Source organism: Neodiprion lecontei, chromosome 2 (assembly GCF_021901455.1).
Source record: "Neodiprion lecontei isolate iyNeoLeco1 chromosome 2, iyNeoLeco1.1, whole genome shotgun sequence".
In the NCBI taxonomy this organism is placed as follows: Eukaryota; Metazoa; Arthropoda; class Insecta; order Hymenoptera; family Diprionidae; genus Neodiprion; species Neodiprion lecontei.
In genome coordinates, this window is record NC_060261.1 from 25,115,173 (window position 1) to 25,133,693 (window position 18,521).

An 18,521-nucleotide genomic window follows, 5' to 3' on the forward strand; every position below is an offset into this window, starting at 1 on the left:
TTTAGATGTTGCAGAGTAACTCTTTAGGGATTCCAGTTCTTGGGCAAGCTTTCCACGATCAATATCACTGTTTCTATCTTCCCCTGTTAGGAAATTTTCCAGAGTTAGTGATTTATTCAAAATTTGAGATCTATCCAATCCTACAAAGTTGTTATAATTTTGGATGATACTAAAACCTTTGCAAACGTCTTTTGTCATCGTGAAACGTTATTGTGAACTTGATATCGCTATAGAGACCGAGCGCGAGTACGCATGCACACACGCGTCTAGGTTAAGTTAACGTAAGTATCACGCTACCGACCAAAGCGTGACCGATCGCCCCAGGGAATCCACGTAATTGTTATTTAGTTTTAAGGTTAACTCACGGTTCAGAATATACTCGTCAAGTTTTACCTACAAACACATCTGCATTACTCTCCGAAAACCCTGTCTTCCGCCTGTTCTCAAATTAGGGATGCTGCGATCTGAATCGATTATATTGAGAATCAATTTTTAGCAAGTAATTACCGATAGTTTTTATCGATTCTGTGCTTTCAATTAATTGTATGAATTGATCCTCTACGCTTAAGATAGTTTCGAAGCAACTTCAGAGCGTGATAAGATAGAATACACGTATGTAGCACGAAAGTCCTGAAAGACTGGTAGTGTTGTTTGATACCATATGTGTTTCAAAGAGGGAAATATCTGCGCTTTATAATCTATACTTCCTACAGATTGTAATGATTGGTGATGGTATATCGTTTTAGGGGCGTTGTCAATTTCTAGATTATCGATGGTATATGTATATTTGAGGAATTTTGCGCATCATTTCGTGTATTTTTTAAGAATTTAAAAGTACTTGGATCTTGGTGGGATCAATCTCTTATGCTGAAAATGATTGAGAAACCGATCGATCATGTATCGATTCCTTCGAAGAAATCGTGCATTCCTATCCCAAATCGCCAAAATTTCATACGGACTCACAGCCCATGATAAGATGCAATTTAACATTGGTCAGCGATTGAGTGCGGGATGTCAGCATCGGTCTTCGTCCTAGTTCAGGTCGTGACGCTGTTTGTATGCAAAAGTAATGCAGGATCCACAAAGAATCGAAGTTTCCGACTATTTTACCATTTTAAATTTTAGCTAGCGCCTTTGTCTGGTATAATATTGCTAGCTCCTTGGGTCATGCACCGAAGCAACTTAATATTTTGATTTAAATTTTTTTTTGGGTATTCACTTTAAGTGTCTTTTATGAGATGAAGAAGGTCATGGTAATAATTTTCGATTTTTAGGTAGTAAACATTTTTTTAAAACGTAGGAACTTTCAAGTTACGAATAATAGTGAAACGTTTTTAACAGACATCTCTTTATAACAGACATGTTAGAAGTCCTTGGCAGAAAAGCATTGCCTCGGAGGGGAAAATATACCTCTGAATAATAGAAATTCTATAGTATATTACGCAACTAGGGAGGAAAGTAGGCTATTTCCTTCTCGTGTTACGCATAGTACTTTTTACTACATCTGTAAAGGAATAGTATGTCACGATACAAGTGCGCGAAGTATGTGATTCCTATACTTCCTGTAGTTTGTGGGCCGAGCGAAGCGAGGGTTACAGAGAACGAGTGCAAGGCTCACATACGTATACGCGCATCGTGTTCTATTTTTTGTAACACCTGTAATGGGACGTTCCACCCTGTGCACCGAAGGATGCGCAAGGCGGCCGATTCGCCAACAGTTCCCAAACTATTAGGTAATGTCATAAAATTGTTAGGTTATACCAAAAACTGTTAGGTAATGAACATTATCTAACTGAAAACTGTATCGTAATGAATATCACCTAACAGTTTTCAACATTACCTAACAGTTTTTGAAATGTAGGGGAATCGGGCGCTTCGCGCTTCCTTTTTGGTGCACAAAGTCGACCTTTGCATGAAGGCCTTATAAAAAGTTCGATATAAAACGTTAGATTTTGTGGAAAATGTATTTACATCAGAAGTGAGAAGGCATCGTACGCGCATGCATCCACACTTCCCCCTCTTCGCATAGGTACACATTTATACACAGAAAGAATAACAACATGAATTTAATCAAATTAATTTTGTGCAAAATATGTATATTATATAATACCTGTTTCAAACATTCAAAATAATAACCTATTCAAAAAGTATAATGACTAATCATATGTATTTGGTAATCCGTTTTTGGAAATCAAACAATCTATAGTGAGCAGTTAGGGAGGGAAATCATTTTCTTCTTCGTTTTGTATTTTTATTGTGTGGGGGAAGGTTGACACATCCGCGGTAGTTAAGCCTATGCGCACAACAAATTCGAACCTCCTCCACAGGGGAAAAAACGCCACTTCCTTCCCACTAAACGGAGCAAAAAAACGAACTTTCTGTCAGGGTGTGGTAAAAAAGAACAAACACGGACACTGCCACGGTTGTATTTTTCCTTGCAAAAACTTCTTAATAAATGGATACATTAGCAAAATTTTCAATTTGGTCATTGTTTTCCAAACGCTGGAGCCTGCTACATATCTACCTTTACCAAAATAGTTTCTTTTTGCGTTTATTATACGTATATTTCATTCTTTAATTTCTCATAAAGAAAATGTCATTTTGTTTTTTTGTTTATCACAATATTTCTATTTCGAATACTTACATTCATTTATTCGTTTATGTACTTTTGGCCATCAAAATATTACATATTTCGTGTGTATGTATATGTTTATCCGCAATAAAGTACGACATATTTGTGCAATAATAAATGAGCCATTTTCTGTATAACGGACACTTGTCAATAGCGGACAAGATTTCCGGTGCCGAAGGCACCACTATTGGGTAGTTTCACTAAACTATAATTTTTGACGTTCCTGTGATGATTCTCGCTATGCTTTTGCAACATCATAAAAAAAACTCATAATTCTCGTCGAGAGAAGTGCCAGTTGCAGTAATGTTTTAACGTTTTTACTATGCATCGGTGCAACATACGGGTTAAACAAAATGAATGTTTGAAAAAACTCGACAGGGTAATTCTGATTTAGAAATCATAAGCATATTATTATTTCTGGTGTCATATTTGAAGTTGTTGCTCAATGAAAAATCAAATTTATTTTTTGGATGTGGAGGCCTCGAACCTTAAATGCGATAATTTCTCGTCTTGGTACTCCAGCATTTGTTGACTAACGAGAAACAATGAGGCTTATGAGCCGCCGGCTATAATTTGTACTAAAATGAAGAATTGAAATCCAGATAAAGGAGTCATTTTATGAATTTTTTGTGATTGAATCATGAATACTTAGCGAATTCAGGACAAATTATGCCGGCGAATGAGTCTGGAATTGCCTGTGCTTAGCGCACGACTCATCATTGTCTGGATAAGTTTATCGTTTAAGTAACGATTATAAGTTTTACGTTGCCAAACAAGATGTGTTTCATGATAATCCATTTCTGAATATTAAGATTCCCGAAAAATATAGAGCGAATATATTTCTATTATAGGAAACTAAATTAACTAAAATGGAAATATTTTCGACACCAAACAGTTGGAATATTTCGATCATCGCGTGATAAGATGACACACATAACATGGTAGAATTACTATTGTCGAGGTGATGTAATTACAATACTTTAGAAATATTGAAATTGAAACATTCTCCCTTACGGTCAAACAATTTAGTGAGAGCTGAACTGTTTCTAATACCTTATAAAAATAAATACTAAATGAAATATTACAGAAAAAATATTATTAGACGTTGAAAATTTTATTTGATTTTTTGACAGATTAAAATTATAATTGTAATGTTTCTGTTGCATTGTATGTAACATGTTGTACTATGCGGGTCAGAAATTAGCTTCATAGTTTCCTACAATTATTTTTGTTATCTTACAATTACCGGAAATGGAATGTAAGAATACGTACGAAGATTAAGAGGACGTTAGACTCCCGTCAAATCCGGAAAATGGGAGATAAAATCAAAAAAAATATCAGATTTAGCTACAGTAGATTTGACAAATCTGTTACTCTGCTACAGGCTGAATCTGCATTGCTAACATAACCGACTTGTTGAAAAAATAAGCCGTATCAATGTTACTAACCCTATGTGTACCATATCATCGCATGTCAAATCGAGTAAAAACTAGCTGCAAATACTTATTGCTTCCACCAATTTGGCAATCTTCTGCTAGGCAACCCACAGTCACAATTATGAGCCCTATGATTTCCCTAAGTTTGAAGAGATTTCATTACTTGAAAAAACAAAGTACTAACCTAACCTAACCCCTATTGATCAATACGATTTGTCATATTTTGATGGATGTCTGACATTTCCTCAATGACATAGATTTTATATCTCGGTGAAATTTTGACGACAAAGATAGAATTGCATAACATATCTGTATTATACGTTCAGGTAATAGTTGACAGTGAATTGTACCTTTGACTTGCAATCGCATATTTTAACTGGACGTTTGCTTTTCTACCCTACAAATAATTACAGAGCGGAAAGCAACGCACCCATTTTGGCGTTAATCCTGATTCTTTATCGAGTATTGTTGGAGTCTCGACGGAAAATACTATCACTGGAGATAACAATAACCAATACGGACTGATCGACAGCCTCAGAAATGGCATCCTGACACCAGCAGATTACTTTGCCTCTCCATCCCGAGTGATTAACCATCATTTGTTTGGAAATGTTGGTGGCTTGAAACATTCCTACTCTGGTAATTGATATCATAATGATTAATACTGCTTATAATTGCAGCTATCGTGGTCAAACAAAATCTCTTGGTGCCCTAAAAACGAGGCAATAATTCTTTTTTTTTTCAATTTTCGAGTCCTCGAATATGTGAGTCCAAAACCCATTTACATGTGTCTACAACACACAATACAACAAGAATTCATCTTTGATGGCATTTTACGAATGCAGCATTGTATATTACATGTATTTATATTCTTTATACACATTAATGGAAAATTCGAAATTTTATAAGCCATGGTAATAGTACTCGATTCAGTGCTATTTGTGAAGACTGTGCCATATTTTTAGCGCAGAGTTTGATCCACTGGTCAAAAGCTATACGACATCTTCTCAAATTCGAAGATTGCAAACAAACTTGCCGTGCAATCACTCTTATAACATTTGCAAGCTTTACCGCATCATTGTTCAAAAAACTTGAAACTGTGAAATCATTTTATAAATAACAACGTTGTCCACAAGCATTTGTCTCCATAAAACTACCAAATTTGAAGTACCGTAAAATAAGCAGCATTGGCCATTGGCGACTTTTCCTCTTCAGAGATTAATTCTTATCTTCTTAAATTCTTAAAAATTACTTGTATATTAGTGGAAAAATCTGTAAAATCTGTGTTTTACTCTAGACAGTCATGTTGCCAACACAGAAAAACCTCCAGCGCCACAGTCGACCGAGCGCGAAACAAACTGAATCTCAATAAACATAGCATAACCCATGACCGTCGCATCGAACCTTAGAATACGTGTCAATCCAACAAGTCGCTATCCCTGCGGTATTCTAAGGTTGGATTCGGCGGTCATGGGTTATGCTATGTTTATTGATATTGAGTTTGTTTCGCGCTCGGCCGACTGTGGCACTGCAGTGTTACCAACGTAACTGTCTAGTGTAAAAAATTAGCCGTCTCAGATTCATTGTCCCCAAGTGTATACCAATGATTTATTTAATAAGTGTACGTATATGAATTCTAGGGAAATCTATTGGAAGTAAGCTGTCCTTATCCAGCAACTCGATAGATAGTGAAACAATGCCGTTTTTAGACCGGCACCGTGTTTCCAAATCAATTCTAAAAAAATCAGATATCAGCAATGTTCGATACAACAACGGCTGGGACTCAGATAAGGAAAAACTGATATCAGAAAATACGTCTGCTACCAGCGTGTATGACAGCGAAGGTGATATTCGGACAGATTTGTTACTGATAAAAGGTCCAGTCCTCAAGCTGTCGCAGTCATCTGAACAACAATCTTCTGGGATAATTTTCCAGACGAAGAATGAAAGCAATCGAAACGACGTTTCAGATCATATCAGTACAAAAAACTTTACAGCTGCATTATCGAAAACTCTTTTTGACTCACATAAAGGTAATTTTTACTTCGTACAATAGCATGATTAGTATTGTCGATCAGCTTATGATGTGTTGTTTGAAATCCTGTTGAAAATAAGTATTGTTTACTCTACAACTGAAAAAGAATAGAAACGGAACGATTAGCAGAATTACGGATTTCGTCTCTTTAGGTTACAGAATTAAGCATGTTTTATTCCAATGAGAACCTGTTCGTTTTACCTGTTTATTCGTTTATATTCGATGTTATCTGTTCTTTCCTATCCCGTCCTATCCGCAAGAACCTCTCACAGCCTATTCGGTTCAATTATTCATTTAGAATAGGGGATTGCAATTTCCAATCCGATTCTGTTCTTTCCATCCGAATCAATTCGATTCAATAGGCTGTGAAAGGTGGCATTGTCGCGGATACGACGGGATAGGAAAGAACAGATAAAATCGAATATAAACGAATAAACAGATTAAAACGAACAGTTTCTCATTAAAATAAAATATGCTTAATTCGTTAACCTACAAAAACGGGATCCATAATTCTGCTAATCGTTCCGTTTCTATTCTTTATCAGTTGTTGTGTATTCCCATCGTCCTTTTTCAAATTCGTTTTTATTCGAATTGTCGGATAAAGAAATCGGGATAGATCATATTGAAAATTCTATTCTTTTTCAGTTATTGGGTACGTATTATCGACAAAATGATACACACTGTTGAAAACTCCAGTTTTCCCTAATCGCACACCGATCAATGGAAAACTACACATTCAATCGCTATCTCTAAAGTGAAGAATCTATGCTTAAATTTTAACCATAACGGAAGCATCTATTAAACATAAGAATCAACTGCACATGCACTAAATAATTCAATCTTAATAGTCGGCAAAATCGTCCTGCGGCGATATTTTTATCTTCGAGGCAGAAAGCCAACTTGACTGAAATGTGACAAGAACTGTGAAACTTTCACGTATTAATTAGCGAATTGAGGTTGAACTGTTATTTAGATTTATACCTATATACAGTTATTTCTTTCTAAGCTACGCCTTGGGCGGCAGGGTGAAACAGCACCTGCTTAATTTCCTACTTCTCGAAATTCTCAGCCCCGAGATTTGAAAATTATTGTGAAAGCACTGTTTACATGTGATCTTACTGTCTTAATACACAATGTACACTTGGGGACTATAATGAGACGGCTAATTTTTTACACTAGACAGTTATGTTGGCAACACAAAGAAACCTACAGCGCCATAGTCGGCCGAGCGCAAAACAAATTCAATCTCAATAAACATAACATAACCCATGGCCGTCGAATCTAACATTAGAATACCGCGGGGATGATGTTATGGGTTATGTTATGTTTATTATGTGAAGATTTCGTGACCCTTGAATTTTTTTAAATATATGGAAGGATTCGTCGGAGAGGGTCAGAGAATTTGACCGTGCGTGGTTGCAAATGAAAATATAAACATGCAACCACGCATGGTCAAATTCTCTGACCCTCTCCGACAAATCCTGCCACATAGTTATGTTTATTGAGATTGAGTTTGTTTCGCGCTTGGCCCACTATAGCGCTGTAGACTTCTCTGTATTGCCAACATAACTGTCTGGTGTCAAAAATTAGCCGTCTCAGATTCATTGTCCCCAAGTGTACATACCGGGACAATCTCTTGAAACTTGAAAATTAACTGCGTATGCGCCAAATAATTCAATCTCATTGGTCGGCAAAATCTTCCCGCAGCGATATTTTTGTCTGCGATGCAGGGGGCCAACGGACACAAAATGTGAACATTTCAATTTTCAAAGAGCATAAGCATTAAATTCCGACCGTTCTTCGAAAAATCAACTTTCCGACCCAATAACAAATGCTTCCCAAACCTTTCCGAGTCGCTACCTCAAAAATTTAAGATTATTACCTTGAAAATTCGTATCAACTACATCGCCGCCAGAAATTAATAAATATACTCTTGTGGTGTTTAATGTACTTTATTTACGGTAAATACTTTATAAATGTGGAGGACGCTTTTGTCGTGCGTTAGGCCTACAGCCATCTTTCTTTGTGTGACTGGTCCCAGGCGCGACCGCTAGGTGGCGTATAAGCTCGACCGTGACATCTTCTCTTTTTTTAAAACAATATAAAATAATTTGAAGTATAAGAATACGGATACAATGTTTAAGTAATATAATCTTTAAGATAGCCGGGTCGGGTAATTGCACGTCCACTACGAGTAGTTGCTCGAGGCGGTGGAGCGTGTTTTTTCGGTGCTTCGGGATTTGCTGCAATCTCGGTAGGAAGCTGTTGTTCTACTTCACGAGTTTTGCCGAAGGTGTTCTCGTTTTCGCGATTCGTCTCCTCATTGTGAGGGAGTTCGTCGAAATAGTCTGGAGGGTGTTTGACTCGAAAGTTTCCGTTTTGGTCTCGATTGAGGTACTTCCTGTTTCGGGTTAGGATTGTTCCAGACTCTTTCATAACTTCGTACGCGCGCGGTTGTCGCTTTTATGAATGACTAATCCGGGTTCCCAAGTCTTGTCTTTGTTCTATATTCTTACAGTTTCGCCTGTCAATAGTTCTGGGAGATTTCGTGATCGGTTATCGTGGAAGTATTTTTGTGATGTTTGTTTTTCGACTATCTTGGCTCTGATCGGTTCGTTTTCGGGACGTCGATGCTCTAAGAAATCAGGTAGCACTCCGTGTACACTTCTGTTACATTAAATTTCTGTTAACATTAATCTATTGGGAGACTCGATACAATTAGAGATCGGTGTGTTACGGAGCTCCAGTAACGCTAAATACGGATCCTTCCTATCCTCTTTCGCTTTTTTCAGCATTTTTTTCACCGTTTGTACAAAACGTTCGACTAGCTCGTTACGTTTCGGATAAGTAGGGCTCGACATCGTGTGTTCAAAACCCCAAGCTTTAGCAAATTCCTTGAATTTGTGGCTACTAAACTGCGGTCCGTTGTCGGACCTGACTATCTTTGGTATTCCGTGTCTCGCGAACAGAGATTTTATCATTACTATCGTCGTTTCGCTCGATTCATTTGTCAGTAATCCTATCTCTACATACTTAGAGTAATAATCGACCATTATTAGATACGGTTGTCCTTCAAATAGAATAAGTCGACGGCTATTTTCTCCCAGACATTACTCGGTACTTCGCTCGAAATTAATGATTCGTTCTGGTGACTTTTTTGGAATTTTTGGCAAACTGCACAGTCCATGATCGTGTCTTGAATTTGTTTGTTCATTCCCGGCCAGAAACCGATATCGCGAGCTCTGCTCTTTGTCTTTTCGATGCCCATATGATTGTAGTGTAGCTTGCTGAGGACTTCTTTATGCATTCGACCAGGTACTATTTTATTTACTAGTTATTCTTGAATATTAACCCATCTGACTCGAAAAGTTCTGGATGGTAAGTGTGGTACGGCTAGGCAATCTCAGGTACGTCTTTGATTTCTTTCGGCCAAGTCGTTCGGATCAGTTTAATTACTGTTTGTAACTGGTTATCACTTTCAGTTTCAGCTACGAACTCTAGCTTTTTCTTGTCGCTCATGCTTTCGGAGAACACAATATTCAAAATGTGCGTGTTTATATCATCGTCGTCGTTCATTCTTGTCAAATGCGTACGCGAAAGGCTGTCTGCGATTAACAAATCTTTGCCGGGTTTATAGATGATCTTAGCATCGTACGGTTGTAACCGCAAACGCATTTTTTGGAGCCTTACAGGAATGTCTGCTATCGGTTTTTTCGAGATGGGTACCAGAGGCTTATGATCGCTCTCTACAAATATAGACTTTCCTATTATATATTGGCGAAATCGCTCACACCCATACACAATCGCGTACATTTCTTTTTCGATTTGTGCCCAGGCTTTTTGGCACGTCGTGAACGCTTTTGAAGCATAAGCTATCGGTAGGTTATTTTGCAAGACAACTGCTCCTACTCCTGTTCCACTCGCGTCTACGCTCAGCTTGCAATCGGCATTTGTATCATAATACTGTAACACGGGATTGCTTGTTAGTCTCTCCTTGATCTTTTTAAACGCGACTTCGGGTTCTTCTACCCAATGAAATTCCACTCCTTTTTTTTATCAGTTCTCTGAGTGGGGCTGTTACGTCGGATAAATTCGGGATGAATTTAGCTACGTATGTTATCATGCCTAACAATCTTTCGACCCCTTTTGTGTCAGTCGGTTTCTTCATTTCCGTGACGGCTTGAATTCTATCAGTATCTATTCTGATACCTTCGTTTGTGAAAACGTAACCCAAAAACTTTACGTCACTTTTACCGATTTTACATTTCCCGAGATTGATCTTGACACCGTTTTCACGAGCTTTTGTGAAAACTTGCTGCAAGATTTTGTTATGCTCTTCTTTGTTTTGTGCCCAGATTATAATGTCATCGATGTAAACTTCGACATTCGGAACGTCACTAAAAATCTGTTTGTAAAGTCTGTGGAAGATCTCGGGAGCCGTTTTAATACCGTAAGGCATACGCAGGAAGCAATATTACCAAAAGATGTTTGTAAAGTGGTAAGTTTTGAACTCGCTTTCAATAACTCAACCTGCCAAAAAGCCTTGGACGCGTCTAGAACTGTAAAAATCTTCGCGTTTGTCATCTTTGAAGCTATTTCTTCGAAAGTCGGTAATTTGTAATGTTCTCTGAGCAGGCACGAGTTCAACCGGATTCTCGAACTCTGTTGGCTCGTCTATTCGCCTGATAATTTTGTCCCGTTCCATACTCTCAAGTTCAAATCGATAAGCCTCTAATACTTTGAAAAGTACCTTCCTGCAAGGTTCGATGTTTCCTACATATCCTGGCTTCATTTTGAAATCGTAAACGTACCTGAGTTTGCCGATGCCTTCGAACAGGTCTTTATTTTCCTGAATTAAACCCTTTGTTCCCTGAGCCTTATTTAAGCTTATTTTCGCTACTCGAGGTAACAGTTTCAACTTTACAATGCTCGGTAACCCCATGAGCGGTGTCGCTTTTTCGCAATCAACTACGTAGAATATAAGATTTTCTGTTTTACCTTTAACTTCGCACGCCAATTCTACTTCACCTACGAACGTGAGTTTAGATCCGTCGAAGTTTGACAATTTTTGGCCGGTAGCTTCGAACTGTTTTTTCGGACCAACTTTCCGATACTCGTTTAATCCGATCACATTTGCTCCGGCACCCGTGTCTAATTTGAACGATATTGCTTTCCCGGTTTCAGCGAATACTATTTTCTCGTACCAATCCGAAGTTGCGGGATCATTACCTGCTACATTTCCTAAGAAAATTGTATCTGGATCTTCGGTTACCGCGTTTATCTTTTGACGGCTTCGACATACCTGCGCAAAGTGATTGTACCCATTCCACGCTTTGCATTGCTTATTGAAGGCTGGACATCTATTCGCTTGATGTCGATACCCGCATCGTTTACAGGACGATTGATTCTGCTGCTGCTGATTTGGCTGTCCGTTGTTCTGCTGCTGCGTATAGTTTTGTTGTCGTCTGCGTGGCTGGCCTTCGCTGCTACTCTGCTGTTGGTACTGCTGCGGTTGTCTCTGCTGCCCTCTGCCTCTGTTGCCACGCGGCTGGTTGCGTCCTCTACTGGACGGTTGCTGTTTTTCTTTTTGTTTTGTTTGGACGACATCTATTTTCTCGGTCGTTTTTAATGTTTCAATTCGCTGATTGGCTAGCTCGGCTGCTCTACACAACTGCGTACACCTGTCGAAACTCAGGTTTTTTTCTCGGAGGAGCCGATCCTTTAGCTGTGTGTTTCTTATGCCACTGATGATGCGATCTTTGATCAGGCTATCTTTCAAGGCCCCAAACGAACAATCTTGACTCAATTTTTTCAGGTCCGTCAAGAAATCCTCGAACGATTCATCCGGTTTTTGATTTCGCTGGAAAAACACATGTCGGCACACACTTTCATTCTTCTTTGGCACACAAAAGTTTTCGAATGCATCCACGACTTTGTCGTAGTTCTTCGCGTCTGCTACACTGAGCTCGAACGTGTCGTATTTTTCTTGTGCCTCTTCTCCGATAGCGTGAAGCAAGATAGCTATTTTCACTTCAGCGGTTTTGTTATTCGATTCCGTGGCTAGCAGGTATATACCGAACTTTTTGAACCACTTCTTCTAGTTTTCTGAAATATTCCCACTAAATGAGAGATGTTCTGGCGGCTTCAGGTTGAGCGAGTGCTGCGCCATGTTTTCTTCGTCACTTTCTCTTCCAGCAAGTGCTTCGTCGACTGAGCGATTCTCGTCGTTCGTCGATTCTTCTAGGGTTACCGTGACGTCTATGGCGTCTTCGAAATCACTAGTAGTGTCGAGTCCAGACTGCGCCATGTAATAAATGTACTCTTGTGGTGTTTAATGTACTTAATTTACGGTAAATACTTTATAAATGTGGAGGATGCTTTTGTCGTGCGTTAGGCCTACAGCCATCTTTCTTTGTGTGACTGGTCCCAGGCGTGACCGCTAGGTAGCGTATAAGCTCGATCGTGACAAGAAACAGTTTGACAGCTAAAACTCTGAATGGCCAGCCTGCACGAACGGCCGATAAAACTCGCGCATGCGCGGTTGATTTTCAAGTTGCAAGGCATTGTCCTGGTATACGATCGTATCTGATTATTTTTTCCCGGAAATAGGCAAAATAAGTGACATTTAATGTAGTTGGTAAAGACTAATTATAGCATCCTCTTAAGGTTAGCCGGACCCTGATTGTGACTTATTTTTCACTAGTGGAAGCGGTACCAAGCGCCATCTAGACTAATCAGAACACAGCTTTAAACGGAAAATCTTCTTTTCACGAGTGAAAAATAAGTCAGTATTAGACCCCAGGAAGTCGGAAAAACGGTTACTATTCACCTTGACCCTTATCCTGAAATTTTATCGCTTGTGTTACGATGAAACGGTGATATAAGTAACAGAGCTTAATGTTTTTTGGTTAGTTAGCACCTTTACATGCTCACGGCATCCTCTCAGCCTTGTCAACGTAAATTTGCCTTGAATTTTTGAATATTTTGAAATTTTTTTTGTGGTCCCTTCAAAATGTTCCGTAGTAGACATCAGGAATTTATCACCCTATGAATGTTTCATTGCGTCAAATTTCAGCAATTATGTTACTGTATCCCATGAACAATTATTATTGATCCATAAAATAAAAAGGTAAATCAGTTTAAAAAACTTTTGTCATTATTTGCTTGTTCTGATTTTCAATGGTCGAGGTTGTTCCACGCCTTGAATGGAATTTAAAAATATTATATAATTCAAAAACATTGAGCTCTGTCACTTGTTTACCGTTTCATTTGAATACAGAACGCGTATGAGATTTTACATCAAATCCGATGAAAAAATGTATCCCCTTTCAATTCGACATTCTTAGAGCTCAGTCTGCTGAGTTTCATCGTTTTCTGTCATCATAATCCCCACAAAGAATTAATGAATGATATATTTATAGATGCACGAGACGAAATGGTCACAGACAACAAAGTCAAAGAGTGTAACGACGATAGTGCACAAGAGGATTACAAAAAAAGCGAAAGTGCGACAGGGAAAAGTCAACACAATACTCTGCTGATTTGTCCGCCGCAGTCAAACGATGAAAATATTAGGGAAAATAGCATCCATCGTGAAAGGAAGAAGCCGACACCGAATAAACCGAACACGAATCAAACCACCGCTATTCGTTTGAACACAAATTCAAACTGTTGTAGCTTCGCTACGTAGCAGAGAAGTCGTTACGTATATGTGTAATAAAGAATGGAATTAATCTACAAGGGAGACTGGAAGTTCTGATATCTCCTTAAGGCAAGACCCTAGTGAAATTTGAAAATTCGACTTTCTAACATTTTGGATGGGTAAATCCGGAGCACTTTGGTAAAATATGGTTGTGGCGTCACCAGTTATTATTATTATTATTATTATTATCTTCAAAGATTCAGAATAAAAGTCAAGTAAAAGTAAAAGAGAGAAATGCAAATGATTTTCGCGTGGTTGTAAATTTATAGTAAGATAACTTGGAACAAGATCAAGATTACTATATATATTGTTTTACACGAAACTATCCACACATAGTAAGATTAACTAGGCATCCTTGACAGGTCAACTGTAACATCATCATCGTATGAGACCTATAAATGTAATTCCATTATCCACAACTTCACAGTTGCAGTATCAAGTGTGTGCAGGTACTCATAATTATTCATTAGTGAATTCGTGTATAAATAATCCCAGTAACATTCAAAGCTACACTGCAATAAATCATAATAATAACAATATTACTGACATAATTAAAGAGCTTCATATAAGAGGGTTGTGAATAATTGAGAATCAACCGTATAGTTTTTTAAATGATTTGTTTGATTTCCAGTCCCCGTGAAACTTTATCATTCAAAGAAATCACGAAATCCATAGATATCAAAAAATCTCGACACCTTTCTTTCGAAGCCTGTATCTCAGAAACTACTGATTTTTGGGAATTGTGTCCATGAGAACTTTTGATTGGGAGGATATGTCCTATAACATACTGAAAATCCAGCCAATTCGACCGGGATCCAATTTGCGTAAGGATTCTGCGGGGTCTTTTATCGTTCAACGGACCATCCGTTGGCACCTAGTTGCCTCTACAATATACAAATCGTAGGTTCCAACAATAATGTTACGGTTATCTGTACTATGATACCATAATGATTTTCAACAATAAAATGTAGCAGTCACCTCCAATCACCCTATTTCAGAGTTAAAATATGGTAAATTCAATTATATTTTTCTGAGAATGTCAATTCTTGAAACTTCTACTCAATTTTAAATGTTGAGTTCATTTTCTTAATCTTTACACGAAAAATATTGCTAGGGTTAACGGTGATTCGTATAGTTAACCCTTCATTAGGCGCATGGGGACGTAGAAATCCCAGGTATATTACTTGTTTCCGCTGCTACAAAAAAAAATTTACGGTGTTGCTATTTTCAGTACCTTTCAGAAACCTTTCAATAAAGCCATTCTCTATGTTAGCGTCCTGTTTTCGCCGTTTATTCCGCAACAATAAGTCATTAAACTCCGTCAGGGTCTCCACGGACCTACAAGTTCGTTTCTACAAGTGGCGGTTGAACAAAATCGTTTCTACAAGTGGCGGTTGAACAAAATCGTTTCTATAAATGCCGATCCTACAAGTTCGTTTCTACAAATGGTGATCCTATAAGTGCGTTTCAACAAATGGTGGTCCTACAAGTTCATTCCTACAAGTGGCGTCTAATGTATGAGAAACGAACTTGTAGGACTGCAACTTATAAAAACGAATTTGTAGGATCGCCACTTGTAGAAATGAACTTGTAGGACCACCACTTGTAGGAACCAACCTTTTGGAACCAAACAGGAGAACGAACTAATAGGATCGCCACATGTAAAAACGAACTTGCAGAACTGTTCACTTGTAGAAACGATACCTTCTCGCACCGGCATTACTGATCGGGGTGTATAACAGGAGTAAGTATTATTTGTGACACAGAACTAAACACACAACAATGTCTTTGTCTATGTCAGCTTGAATTTTAACAAAAGTTGAAGATTATGTTATTATAAAATTGGGGAATTATAAATATTTATTTTCTCAGTACGTGTACTTTTTCGTTGGCCAAAAAAGTGCTTTTTCTAAATTAATAAAAACTGTAAACATTTATTAAATATGGTACGCCATGAACTATTTTGATTATTTATATCTTCATTTCAGTCAGCAAGCTTATAAAGAAGCAGTTTTGTGCAAAGGAATAGTATCTTTTTGCGTTATCGTCCATAGTAGTCGAATTTTCGGGTTTTTTGACTTCTGAGATGAAATATTGTTTATTTATAATTATCAATGAATTTGAAACGTGCAACCCGTCAATCCTCACAGGCACAATTTCCAGAATAAAACGTTTTTATTTATTTGTTTCGGCAAAGTAGCAAAATCGCGACAATCGGGTGAGAATTTGTAGTTCGTACTCATTGCGTTCTTATTTCACTTGCTAGTTCAAATGGTCCTAATGTAGTTCGCACAGTCGCGTGCAGTATTTGCCTGCCTGTCTCTACCTCGAATCCTGCTTGCCCATGTCGCACTTCACACAGATCAGTTGGTCGCATGTGTATTTACTTTCGTAAAATCATGTCTGTATATTATCTATGTGTATTATCTCGATTTTGTAAACCCTCCGTTGTTGTACTGATATCTCGGGATACAGATCGTATCGCTGTATCGAATAAAGTACTTTGTATCATTATTTTAACTCTTCTTTGGCGCACTTACTTCTGGCCACGATTTTGACACGCCGGATCAATTTGCCTCGGATGGTGCTTCATCCACCTGTCATTAACAACCCTTTCGTGGGATTTTAGTTTATGAAAAAGTGAGCATTCAATGAAAAATTCGTCCAGGTTAAAATGACCCAGAGTTCCCAACGAAGTTAATAATCACCATTTATCGTTAATTATCAACCCGGTTCATTCGCTACAGTTCTTTATCGTTAATTCGCGGATCCTACGTCGATAATCTACAACCTCTATCTATCTCTCCAAACAGTATTGGAGATGAACATATTGCATTAGTTAAATGGGGTCTTCGAAGACCCCGCACGTTTACTGGATTTACGAAAGTTGATGCGCCTAATGAAGGGTAAATGCCCGATATATATGTGGGGAGTTCCATACGAAATGTGCAATTTTTGGCCCGGACATACAGTTTGGGAGCTACAGCGATGTGAAAAAAATAATTACAAATTTTGGATTTGGTGTAACTCGCAACTTGTAAAAGGTAGAATTTTTATTATATAGAGGAATTTTTTTTACAACCCATAAATGGACTAGACCAAGTTTGAGACAAATCGGAAGGGGTGTGGACAATTAATTGCATATTTCGTATGGAACTCCGCATATATATATATATATATATAAAGGTATATAATAAAATATGGCCAGAAAATACTCCTATCTTCAAAAGTGATACTTGGTATTGAAATAATGGTTAACTTTACATTTTTATTTAATTGAAGTATCTCTTATCTATGGAAAAGTGTTCTCATGTATTGAGTTACTTGTTCATCTATGTTGGGACACATATATTGTAACGTGTTCGACCGCTCCACCGGCTGGTTGAGCAATCAACATTACAGCTAACCACACCGACGCACTAACCGACGCAACGCAACGAATGCATACAAAGGACAGATCACACCCATGACGGACGAACCAACACCGAGACTAATCCTTTTGTCGTTCCGGCATCGTCCACTGCCGCAGGACATCGGTATAAATAGGAAAGCCTCGAACACGGCCGGCAGATACAAACGTAATTGGGTTTTTGTAAAACATGTTCTCTGAAAAACCAATATATCATATAATACTAAGTATATGATATTTTAAAAAAACGAACTATACTTACTTTAACAAATAATACCATGTTCACAAAAATTGAGTTATGTTCAAAGGACAGGCATCTAAATTACGTAGAACCCGTTGTAAAACAACCAAGAATTTAAAACAATAAAAACCTTTGAACCTTGAACGGCGTGCAGTAGTAGGATGGCATAGCGCCTCTTCGACTTATTTCACGTCGTTAAACTATATAAAGCTCATCCTGAATCTGCAGCCTAATTTAGCTTAATTTATACATAGGCGAACCCCCTTTTCGAAGTAACAATAGAAATAATAAAAAGGGAGTAATGCATACACGGAGAGACATTTTATAGAAAGATTTATTAAAATCACGACCAGATTTTACTATTCTTTCTCACAGTCTGGGGACATATCGGCATTTTATCATAAACTCCTATGTTGCGTGGTAATTCTCAAGGTTGCCAATTGTTATAGGAATCTAACCTACAAAACTTTTCATTTCTATATATATATATATTATGGGGATTACACGGTAGATATTATATTTACATCACATTTGATAATTAGAGGGTTACGTCAGCCCCCTGACACACGCTGCTAAAAGTGGTTCGCAAAATTTCCCTCGATTCTGCCGCCAATCTCCACCACTAGTGGCGCTAGTAGTTGTCTGACAAGCTTGCGCGCGGTCAGCGAGGGCAGCAAGCGTGTCAGAAGTCTACTAGCGCCACGTAGAGGAACTGAAAAACGGGGAAAAAAAGCGTACAATTTTTTAGTATACGAGCAGTGATGAGTGTCAGGGGGCTGGGTTACGTATTCAGTTCTTCGACTTACTGAACTTAACCTTACGTATTCTAGTTACATATTCATGTTATAAATGTGGTTAGGTATTACCTGATGATAACTTGCAGCGCTAGCGAGAATCCATGTATCAGTCTGTATCGGCGCAGGCGAAGTGAACCCCGCGAAATTTAAATCTCATAAAAAAAACAATGGTTGTCATGGATTAAGCTGCGATGCTCGACGATTATCGGATGTACTTGAAAATTTTCGGCGATGAATTTGCTATTCTCGCTGGGAATCTTTGTAATACA

At 38.1% G+C, this 18,521-nt stretch overlaps 1 protein-coding gene across 10 annotated transcripts in view; it reads left to right on the forward strand.

Annotated features, from left to right (window-relative positions):
• LOC107223796 (potassium voltage-gated channel subfamily B member 2) overlaps positions 1-18,109 on the forward strand; it is a 114,010-nt gene extending 95,901 nt beyond the window's left edge. For 3 of the 10 annotated variants that reach the window (XM_046730658.1, XM_046730660.1, XM_046730659.1), the window contains 3 exons: positions 4,482-4,707; positions 5,709-6,101; positions 13,525-18,107. In XM_046730658.1, coding sequence (XP_046586614.1) covers positions 4,482-4,707; positions 5,709-6,101; positions 13,525-13,793 — 888 coding nt within the window. In that variant the 3' untranslated portion in view covers positions 13,794-18,107. Of the gene's footprint in view, positions 1-4,481; positions 4,708-5,708; positions 6,102-12,774; positions 12,921-13,524 lie in introns of those variants that run through there. The other 7 variants (XR_006902691.1, XR_006902692.1, XR_006902693.1 and 4 more) reach the window with 7 other exon arrangements.
• Positions 18,110-18,521: the final 412 nt, after the last annotated feature.